The 10,744-nt window shown below is 34.2% G+C and overlaps 1 protein-coding gene and 1 long non-coding RNA gene across 2 annotated transcripts in view; both read right to left on the minus strand.

Annotated features, from left to right (window-relative positions):
- Positions 1–6,492, minus strand: part of LOC21405792 — an 11,431-nt gene extending 4,939 nt beyond the window's left edge. Inside the window, exon 1 of the long non-coding RNA XR_002902777.1 lies at positions 6,237–6,492. This is a non-coding gene — a long non-coding RNA (uncharacterized LOC21405792). The remainder of the gene's footprint in view (positions 1–6,236) is intronic.
- A 449-nt stretch (positions 6,493–6,941) lies between these two features.
- LOC21405793 (WAT1-related protein At4g30420) lies at positions 6,942–10,466 on the minus strand. Its single transcript, XM_024169943.1, has 7 exons — positions 10,240–10,466; positions 10,096–10,164; positions 9,241–9,357; positions 8,529–8,763; positions 8,286–8,444; positions 7,537–7,685; positions 6,942–7,301 (listed from the first exon to the last, which is right to left on the minus strand). Exons 1-7 carry the CDS (start codon positions 10,416–10,418, stop codon positions 7,052–7,054), a joined length of 1,158 nt encoding a protein of 385 aa, XP_024025711.1. The 5' UTR covers positions 10,419–10,466; the 3' UTR covers positions 6,942–7,051.
- Positions 10,467–10,744: the final 278 nt, after the last annotated feature.

Genomic DNA, 10,744 nt, shown 5'->3' on the forward strand with positions numbered 1-10,744 from the left:
GGGACGAAGGGGAGGGGGGGCGGCGGCGCCGGCCGCAAGCTTCAGGTTCGCAATAGTTTTTGCGACTAGTGGTGGAACTCTGGGCGGCGGGCGTGCAACAGTCTTTGTAAGTTCGTCCCAGAATGATTGCACTCTTTTTCCTTACCAATCATGAATTACAAATTTAAAAATTAATAAATAAATAATTTTTTATATAGTTCGTGTTCAAATTTCAAATTGCAATCTCCATTATAATTTTTCTATAATTTTTACAATAAATAACTTAAAAGTTATTTATATACATACATATATAATTAATAAACAAAATTATATATAATATATATAATAGTATATAAATATATAAAAAATATTAAAAAATTAGGTCGGGCACCTCGGGCGGTCTCAAGTTGCCCGACCGGGCTCGGGCAGCCAAAACTTGCCTGAAGCCCGTCCAAAGCCTTGCTCGGGTCGTGTCAGGTAGCTTAAAAATTCAGGCTCAGGCAAGCTCGTTCATCGGGTAAAAATTTAGAATTTTCGGTGGTCGTGGGCGGCCCGTCCAAAGTTTCAGCGCTAGTTATGACCCTTAAGGCAGCAGACTTTGGGCTTCGGCCTAGAGTAGCTAGCAACATAGGATGGGCCCAATTAGGCCCGTAGTTGAAGAATGAAGCTGCGGGCTTTGGCTCGCAACTATTAATAAAAAAAAGAGAAATAGTAAAAAATAGGCCAATATGAAAAGCTTAAGAAAGTATATAGGCCAATTTTTAGTTATAGAAATTAATAGGCCATAACTTGTCAAGTTATGGTTCATAACCAGAAAAGTTATGGACAATAACTTGTCAAGTTATGGTTCATAACCAGACAAGTTATGAACCAGACAAGTTATGGACGAAAATAGTAATTTGGCCTATTTATTAACTTATGTAAACTATTGGCCTATTAATTTTAATTCATCTCAAGTCTTGACCTATTTTCCTCTTTCTCTCAAAAAAAATATTTGGCTTGCGGGCCATTAAGGGAACCATAGGCCCAATTGGGCCCGTGGCTTATGAAAGGCTGCGCGCCATAAATTAGAAAAAAGGATGGAGCCGACCCGGTGTAGTCCTAACCCAATTGACCGTGTATGGTTGACTTTGACCATTGACCTTATGGTTGGGTTTGACCGTTGGCCATTGAAGTTGACTTTGACAAAATTTTTTTAAATATTTCTGGGTCAATTTTGCTGCAATTTAAATTTAAATATTGGTATGTTTATATATATTTTTTGAGATAAATTAATTGAAACAACATGTCACCAAAGTGACATCTCTTATGGAAATTAATTTGTTTTGGAACATAAACGGTTGTGTGCATGTAACTTATGTGAATATTGACCGGCCCAAATAAAGGTCACTATTTAATGGAATTGCATTGGTACCTGTGGTAATAAACGTGTGATGATTATTCGGTTTTATATGTGAACAATACATCGGCCCAAAGGAAGATTTATTGTTCGACATGTTCTTATTATTAGTGTTTGATTTCTACACCAAGATATCACTTACAAGTTAATATTTTTGTTAGAAGACAAGATATTAATGGAGTGCCCGGTATCTTGAGATGAGGTTTACCTTTATTTGAATTTTATTGTTATTTTTGTTTTGAGGCTTATGTGAGCTTGATTTGTTTGTTTATTGTTCTATGGATTTAGCTACAAACTCTCCTGTTAATATTACTGCAAACATCAACTCTATTCCTATGTTAAATGACACTAATTCAAGTCATGACAAGAGAACCTTCTGATAGTTCTCAGAGTCATGGATCTCGACCTGGCGTTAAGGGTTGATTCTTTTACACCTCTTACGAATAAGAGTACCTCTAATGCAAAAAAGGATATGGAAAGGTAGGAGAAATAAAATTGCATGTGTATGATATGAAGAAGGTCATTTTGGAAGCATTCAGGGGCACAATATCTGAAAAGATTACTACGGCTAAAGAGTTCCTTGCAGACGTTGAAAAGAGATTTGTCAAAATGAAAAGGCTGAAATAGGTATGCTCTTGACAAACCTAATTTTAATGAGGTATAAAGGCAAAGGTAGTATCAGGGAGTACATTATGGCGATGTCTCATCTTACTTCAAAGTTAAAAGCACTTAAGCTAGAACTCTTTGAGGACTTGCTAGTGCATCTGCCTTTGAAATCCCTTCTGACATAGTTTAGCTAGTTTAAGGTAAGCTACAACTGTCAGAAAGAGACTTGGTCTCTGAATGAGCTTATCTCACATTGTGTTCAGGAAGAGGAAGGACTGAAGCAAGATAAGGCAGAAAGTGCTCACCTGTTCTCAACCTCTAAGAACAAGGACAAAGGAAACAAAAGGAAGAAGGATAAGGAAGCTGCAGATACGACACCTCAAAAGAAACATCAAAAGAAATCGGGCCAATTGGAAGGTACTAGTTGTTTCTTCTGTTGTGTTAAAGGGCATAAAAAGAAGCATTGCATGCTTCTTATTTTGGTTTGTTCTGAGGTCAATTTAACTTTAGTACCTAGACACACGCAGTGGATAGATTCTGGTGCAACAACTCATATCAGTGTGTCTATCCAGGGTTGCCTGAGTTGCCAAAAGCCAAGTGATGGTGAAAGATATATATATATATATATATATATGTGGGTGATGGCAAGATGATTCAAGTTGAGGAGGTAAGAAAATTTAGATTTTTATAAAAGACTAGATTTTATTTGGATCTTAATGAGATATTTATTGTATCGCCTTTTAGACGGAATTAGATTTCTATTTCTGTTGGACAAATCAAGTTATTCTTGTTCATTTGGGAATGGAAAATTTAATTTGTTTCATGATTGAAAATTAGTTGGTTCCGGTTTTTTATCAGGTTATGATAATCTATAGTTGATTGATAAAATTACTTCATTTAATGAATCCTTGCAATTAAGTATGCGAGGTATAAAGAGAAAATTAACCAGTGAGAATTCAGCTACGTTATGGCATAAGAGATTAGGTCGTATCTCTAGATGAAGAATAGAGAGACTTGTGTCAGACAAAATTATAGACCCTTTAGATTTTATTGATTTTGATGTTTGTGTTAATTGTATAAGGGGAAACAAACCAATAAAAGGAGATTTGAAGCCAACATGACTTTGGATGTCTTAGAACTTATACAGACGGACATTTGTGAGCCATTCCCTATGGTTGCTTAGAATGGCCAACAATATTTTATAACATCCATAGACAATTATTCCAAATATGACTATAGATATCTCATTCGTGAAAAGTCACAATCGTTGGATGTGTTAAAAAATTATAAGTCTAAAGTTGAGAACCGGCTAAGCAAAAAGATTAAAACTGTCAGATCTGATCGTGGTGGTGAGTACTATGGTAGATATGACGGTTTAGGTGAACAACGTCCAGGACTATTTACTAAATTTCTAGAGAAATGTAGTATCGTCCCATAATATACTATGCCGGGTTCGCCCACTATGAATGGTATTACTAAAAGATGAAACAAGACACTTAAAGACGTGGTGAGGGGTATGATTTGTTATTCTACCATACCAGCATCACTATGGGGAGAAGCGCTTAAGATTGCAGCATATATCTTTAACAGGGTTCCAACTAAAGCGACTGCCAAACCCCTTATGAACTTTGGATAGGCAAAAAGCCTAGTTTAAAGCACTTGCACATTTGGGGATGTCCAGCTGAGGCAAGGCCTTATAGGCATAATGAAAAGAAACTGGACTCAAGAACTATGAGTTGCTATTTTCTTGAATACTCTGAAAGATCCAGGGGTACAAGTTTTATGATCCCACGACTTAGTCAATTTTCAAGTCGGGAAATGCCCAGTTCTTTGAGGATGTCGAGTTTACGCGCGGGGGGGGGGGGGTTGTGGTGGTGGGGGGGGGGGGGGGGGGGGGGGGGGGGGGGGGGTAGATACAATTAGGAACTTTATCTTTGAAGAGTAATATGCTGATATTCCCACGGGTGCTATTGACAGTGATTGGAATTCCATTCCTGACCTTGTTCATGACACAACAGATCAAGACAATATCGGAGAGCCTTTCATTTAAGAAATTAATCCAGAAGAAAAAACTCTACAACCTCCAGAACCTATACCATTAAGGAGATCTACGAGAGAAAAGAGAAGTGTAGTGCCGGAAGACTACATTGTATTTCTCAAAGACCATTAGATTGACATTGGAGTGATGGAAGATGATCCGATCAACTTCCGTCAAGCCATAAAAGTTCTAACTCTCAGAAGTGGATTGATGCATGCCATGAATAAGGAGATTAAGTTCATGAAGGACAATTATGTGTGGGACCTTGTCCCATTGCCAACAGTACAAGGAATCTAATCTTGCAGGTAATCATCAAGTACCAAGTGTAATTCCATTTAAATTCTAAAGCATCCTAGAACTTGAAGTTCATAAGAGAAGACTAGAAGTCAAACACCGGTAACATTTAAAAAAATGGTTTTAAAACACTTGGTTATCCGTTTTATTTAAAGATGTTCAAACTTGTTGAGATTTTTAGTTTTGAGTTTACCCCTCGCATGTGTCAAGGTTTTGAATAGAGGATTTCAAATACTGAAACTATTGTTTCTAAATTATTTTTCATTATAAACCACTCTTACTCTCCTACTGGGCATCCAGCTCACCCCTGTTTTAAATGTTTTCCCCCCTTCAGAGTCAGTAGCTTGACTAGCAACATGGTAAGCTGACGTCAACGGATTGAAGACTCGAGATACGAGGTGGTTTATTTTAATTGGAAATTTACAGTTTTTAAATTCTAAAGTTGTACTGTATATTTGTATATGATCTTTATTGGTCGGCATTGTCCTTAAGATGTGAAAAGTTTAAATTTGTGGACTGTTTTGATATTATTTGTAAAAGAAAGTCTCCAGAGCAAAATATATTGATATTTATGATGAAAAACAATTTACAAACAATAGTTTCAGTATTTGAATCCTCTATTCAAAACCTTGACACCTGCGAGGGGTAAACTCAAAACTGAAAATCTCAACAGGTTTGAACATATTTGAATAAAACGGATAACCAAGTGTTTTAAAACTTTCTTTTTAAATACTAAAACTTTCTCAAATTCATTTCCAACAATACAAGGAATCTAATCCTGCAGGTAATCATCAAGTACCAAGTACTTGTAATTCCATTTAAATTCTAAAGCATCCTAGAACTTGAAGTTCATAAGAGAAGACTAGAAGTCAAGCACCATTAACTGGAATGCTTTCTAATAGTACCAAACATAAAGTCTAACATCAATGCTAAGCCAATATACACCCCACGTGGGTTCTGGGACCTGCCCCTAAGGATACACGCCGCATATCCTAATCTTCAGACAATCAAGCACACTAAATATCTAATTTGCTCATCAGGCCAGTGTTCAAGGGCAAATTGCTTATCAGAACAATGCTGAGAGCTCTACATGTTTATACACCATGCTCAAATTTAATTCTACTTCAAGACATATTTTCATGCTCAAATTTAATTCTAATTCAAGACATATTTTCTTTTCTGAAATTTCCACTTTCGTAAACTATGATTCGCGAATAGCAAGTTTTCCAGAAGATTTTTCATATATGTATGATTACTCCACATATATTTATTCATAGACTTTTCAAAAATCTTCTTAAAATCTCTTATCAAGAAAAATTGAATTCTTCGCCAAAAGGTAGAATTCCTTAAAACACTTTAAAAAAGGATGAGAAATATATTATCATTCTTAGTCATGGTTAAAACTCGAGTAATACGGTAAATTTTGGCTTAAAATTTGATTTTTCAAAAGATTTAGGCGGAATTAGCTTTCACCGGTCAACCGGTGACAGAGAAGTACAATTCCACTGGTGGTACCTATTCCGGTCGCCCAGAATGGTCGATTGGGGGTGTTCTTCAGTTCTAAATCAGCTTGCCGCCTTGGCGAGAAAAATACCAAAAACCTGGGTTTCTGGTTGTGATTTCAAAATAACTCATGAATATCGCTTTAACCAGTTTCCAAATACGAAATTAAGATTTTGAAATCTAAACTCATATAGTTTTCACTATATTTCATCAAAACTCAGGTTTAAACCATAAACTATCAAGGAAGTTAAATTCTAGAATTTCATCCTGCAAATTTCAGAAATTCAACCAATTCCAGTGGAATCCCATGATCTCAAAGGTTAATCAGCAATACCTTTTCATAAATCTCCAATTTAACCATTAACAAGAGCAAAATCTAGATTTAAACAAAGAATGAGGAAAGAGGAAAAAACCTACCTCAAACATAGAAGCTCTTTCCTTAAAATTTCTTGAGGGCTTAGCATCCCGACGTCGTCCTCAACATTTTGAAGCAAGTGGTGTCAACCTCCACTGCCGGAGATGGCGGCTCACGGCGAGCTACCGGGCATGGCAGATTTCCATGAGCAATATGGATATCATTTCGTCCCTCTCTTCATTGTGAACTCATAGGAACAAGAATCACTCAATTCCGATTAAGAATGAGTGAGTTATAGAGTTTTGAAATTGAAGAAAAAATTTTGGAAAGAAGAGAGAGAGAGAGAGCTCCACGAGAGAGAGAGAGAGAGAGAGAGAGAGAGAGTGTCTCGGGGAAGGAAAGAAAAAGAAAGAAAAAGAAAAAGAAAGAAAAAGGAAAAAGTAAGAATGAAAAAATGAGTTTGGACTTTTTGTATAAATTTACTATTTAAAATTTAAAGTTTAATTTAACTAAAATATGAAATGACTCATTATTTTTATTCTAAAAATTAATTATTGACACTTTAAATTTATTTAGGCAACAACAGCGTCAATTCTAAAACAATCCTTTTTAAAGGAGAAAAAATCTTTTACATGATAATTTTAACTGAAAATCTTTTATTAATCTCAGGTTAATTAACACTAATTACCATATTAGATTAATTAATTTCATTCAATTTAATCGGGTGTTACAGAAGTTATCTATATATAGTAGTTATGGTCCCCAGATCACACGTATTATCATTTTATTTTATTTTCTGACATTCCATCATAGAGTGAAGAGATTCTTTTCTAAAAATCTCTTGTACATATGGAAGCATAAACAAATAATACAAAAATTACTTATCCGCCCCATCCTCATTCTCGTAAGTTGATTTAGCAGGAAGAAGTGATTCTATCAAATCAGCTTCACAACTTGTACTGATTTTCTCTGAAGGTTGATCTATCCACATCCTTATATTTTCTCTGTTATCATGAATTTCATGCCTTAGAACATCTATATTGTCCTGCTTTATGACTTGAAGGTCTTTTGCCTTCCCCCAAAGAACAACATAGAGGCCAAACATCACACTAAAAGCTCCTAATAAGCTGATTAATGTATGTATAATATAAGAAAAAAGAAGGCAATTATTAGAATTTCACTTATAAAGCTAGTATAATAATATATACGTATTTGAACTATAGTGTATGAAATTCAGTTTGATTTAATTTAAAGGGATTTTATATTCGTTTTCATACAACAAATAGAGATTTGGATTGTGTGAAATGAAAAATGTGTGTTTTTGTAAAAAATAAAATAAAAAAAAATTCAACGATGAAGTACCTTCCAGTATACAACTTTTCATGGAGGAACAAAGAAGCTATGACAGTTGTAATGACTGTGCAAAGAGGGCTGAACATTGCAGCAAAGAGAGGACCTCTTAGTGCTATGCACCATGCTTGAACAAAAAAGGACACTGAAGTACCAATTCCCTGTCAGTTAATTATATGTCAGTTAAAGACAAAACACATTCTATAGATTTTAACAAACACACCCACCTTAAAAAAAGGGAAACAATAATATTAACAAAAAAAGGATTATTAGCACTGTTGGTCGCTGAATCTTAAGTACAGTGACATTTTGGTTTCTAAATTTTTTATTTTGATAGATTAGTACCTGGATTTTTGGTTCTTGATATTTTTGATCTTTGACACTGAATTTGACAAAGGATTTTTGAAATTTAGTATAGATACTCTATCTATATTGCATAATAACTACGGAGTTTTACGTAAATAGTTATTTTACTTGCTAAAAGTGGTAATAGTAAAGAGAAAAGTTTGCTCATATATAATACAACTATTTTTCTAATATTTTAAGTTATTATGCAATAGAAACAGGATTGTCGGTGTTAATTTTTAAAAATCGTTTGAAAATTTTAGTATCAGGAACAAAAGCTATCAAAAAAACAAAAATTCAAGTAGTAATCTGTTAAAATTAAAAATTCAAAGACTAAAGTAACATTATGCTCAAAATTTAGAGACTAATAGTACTAATAACCACAAAGATATACTTAAAAAAAAAAAATTACTTACTGCATATAAACAGCTCCCAATTTCAAGAAAAGAATGCAGACGCCATACTTCTAAATCATTCTCTACGAAAAATGTAAATATTGCAGATTGGATAGTTGTGAAGAAACACATCCAAAGTGTTGAATACAAGTGGTCCGGGCAGCTTGCTGAAATAGGGACCTGCTTGCAAATTTGAAGCAAATTTTAGGAACTTTTCAAACTTAAAAACATATAATGAATAAATTCAATGTGGCTTTGTAGAACCTGCATAATCATCCAAAACGACCAGCAACAACAGCACACAAAGAGAAGAAGACAACCCAACTGCAAATTTTCGCCGCCTTTCATGCCAAAGAGTAGTGATTTTGGTGGCAAAAGCTGTGTGTTTAATAGCCTCGGACCTTTAATTAATGCCATACAAACTGCTCCACCAACACACAAGAATGTACCTATTATCTTGGCAATACTTCTCAAACTTCTTGTATTAACTTTCTCTAATCTACAAAAGGATTTTTTTTTAAAAAAAAGTAAGAATCAAATTAATGAATTCTATGTATAAAACACAAGTAGCCACCAACGGCCATTTTTACTTTAAGGTTTTGGCTTTATATTCATTCACTACATTACGAATATATACTGCAGGGACATTAATTTAAGTGGGGCATGTGTTCCAACTCAAAATTTAAAAATTTATGTTTTAACCCTAAAATTTTTTTAAAATGTCATGAGTTGTGCCACCAATTCAAAAAGAAAAAAAAGTAATTGTGTCCTCACAAAATAATTTAAACACGTAATTATGTCTGCATTTAATAAAATATTATTATTAGCTCCTAGCTCAGCCACTTTTGATGGTACTAATATTGAGAAATTTAAAAGAGTTATGATTAAGATGTGTTTGTATCAGATTTCATAGAATCTATTGTATTCATTGCTCCAAACGCCTTCAAATCAAATCATTTTTATGAGTTGTCTTTACCCAACCATAGCTGCCATGACAAAGGTGATTGCAGGAATTAGATTAGTCATTGCAGTTGTTATTGATGAAGAGGACAAGTATAAGCCCTCAAAATAGGCATTCTGATTGGCTGTGACTCTGCAAGGGGAAGTCAAAAAATTGAACTTTAGTAAACTAATCAGATCATCCATTAAAACTAACTATTATATAAAGTTTCATCAATCTATAGAGGTTTGTTTGATGCACGTGATTAGGAAGACCGGATAGTATTAAATTTTAAAATTGTGTTTGGTGAAAATTTTTAAGACTCGAGTGGATAAACTTTTATCAAGTCCATGCTCGAATCCATCTGGAAGGGGATACGGCTATCCCTATGGAAGCATGACACTAAACACATCACATTGTTAACACTGTTAACTAGAGAACATTGTGAAAAGGTTCAGGGATCTAGTTGAAAGGATTTATAAAGTTTCGGGTCCAAACTATTTTTTTTTTTTAAAATTGAAGGGTCAAAATACAATATTATGCGAGTTAAGTATTTTATAAAAATTATATTTTTGTCCCACAGATTTTTGCCAAAAGGCCCCGATCATTATTACATAACATAAGACATGGTATTTAAATGAAACTAAAATTTTATCCTATCCATTCCTATAAAATTCAATCCAATCCTCTAAGACTATCTTATCCAAATATTGCAATATTCTGTGCACCAAATGAATAGATTAAACTCCCTTGTAATTTGTGTGGTCGGGTCGAATTCTCATGTAAAATAAGTGGTCATTTACGACTAGTTTTGTGTTTATAATTTGTCTACATGAAACGAAATTTTCCTTAAAAAAGAAAATGATCAATAGATCAAACTCATCTACCTACCCAATAAGAGCAGTCACAAATATCAAAGAAAAGCTCCTCAATCCCAGCGAAGTCCTGTATGGATTGCTCCTGCCAAAACAAAACAAGAATGAGAGGAAGAGAAAGAGAGAAAATATAAGAGATAAGAGAATATGTGACTACCACCTCGTAAAATAAGCGATAGGAGCCATGATAAGAGTGGCTGCAGCTTGTCTGTAGACAACAAAAACCCTGGGGCTCATTCCTTGTAACAAAGCAGCTCTAGTGAAAATAGCAAGTCCAGTATAGATGCATTGCAATCCAATCATAGCCACTGCAGGCTTGTAATCATTTAACCCTTCCATACACTTAATTTGACTGCAAAAACTCTACTCTAAAAGCTGAGTAGCTAACTTTGAAGAAGCACACAAGAGCTTGAAATCCTTTTAGTATATATAGAGCATTATTTACATAGTAAATTGTACTATTTCACCCAAACTACTTATTTTTTTTACATAATAGACTCTAGACTTTAAATGTTTACAAAATACACCTAAATATTAAAATCAATATGAATTGAAGTCCGGTGACTAATGGCGTTATCAAATTGATAATTTGAGACACGAGATTTGAACATGACATAGTTAATGATACTGACGATCTTTGTATTTCATGTTTGTTTGCTATTGGG

This window comes from Morus notabilis, unplaced genomic scaffold (assembly GCF_000414095.1).
Source record: "Morus notabilis unplaced genomic scaffold, ASM41409v2 Scaffold277, whole genome shotgun sequence".
Taxonomy (NCBI): Eukaryota; Viridiplantae; Streptophyta; class Magnoliopsida; order Rosales; family Moraceae; genus Morus; species Morus notabilis.

Excerpts from the sequence above, each read along its gene's own strand:
- LOC21405793 (XM_024169943.1), bottom strand. The coding sequence starts at position 10,418 with ATGGAAGGGTTAAATGATTACAAGCCTGCAGTGGCTATGATTGGATTG. Across the intron at positions 8,764-9,240 it reads GTCATGGCAGCTATGGTTGG|ATTAGAGAAAGTTAATACAA; the intron begins GTAAAGACAACT and ends ATCCTTTTGTAG. Across the intron at positions 8,445-8,528 it reads CGTTTTGGATGATTATGCAG|GTCCCTATTTCAGCAAGCTG; the intron begins GTTCTACAAAGC and ends ATTTGCAAGCAG.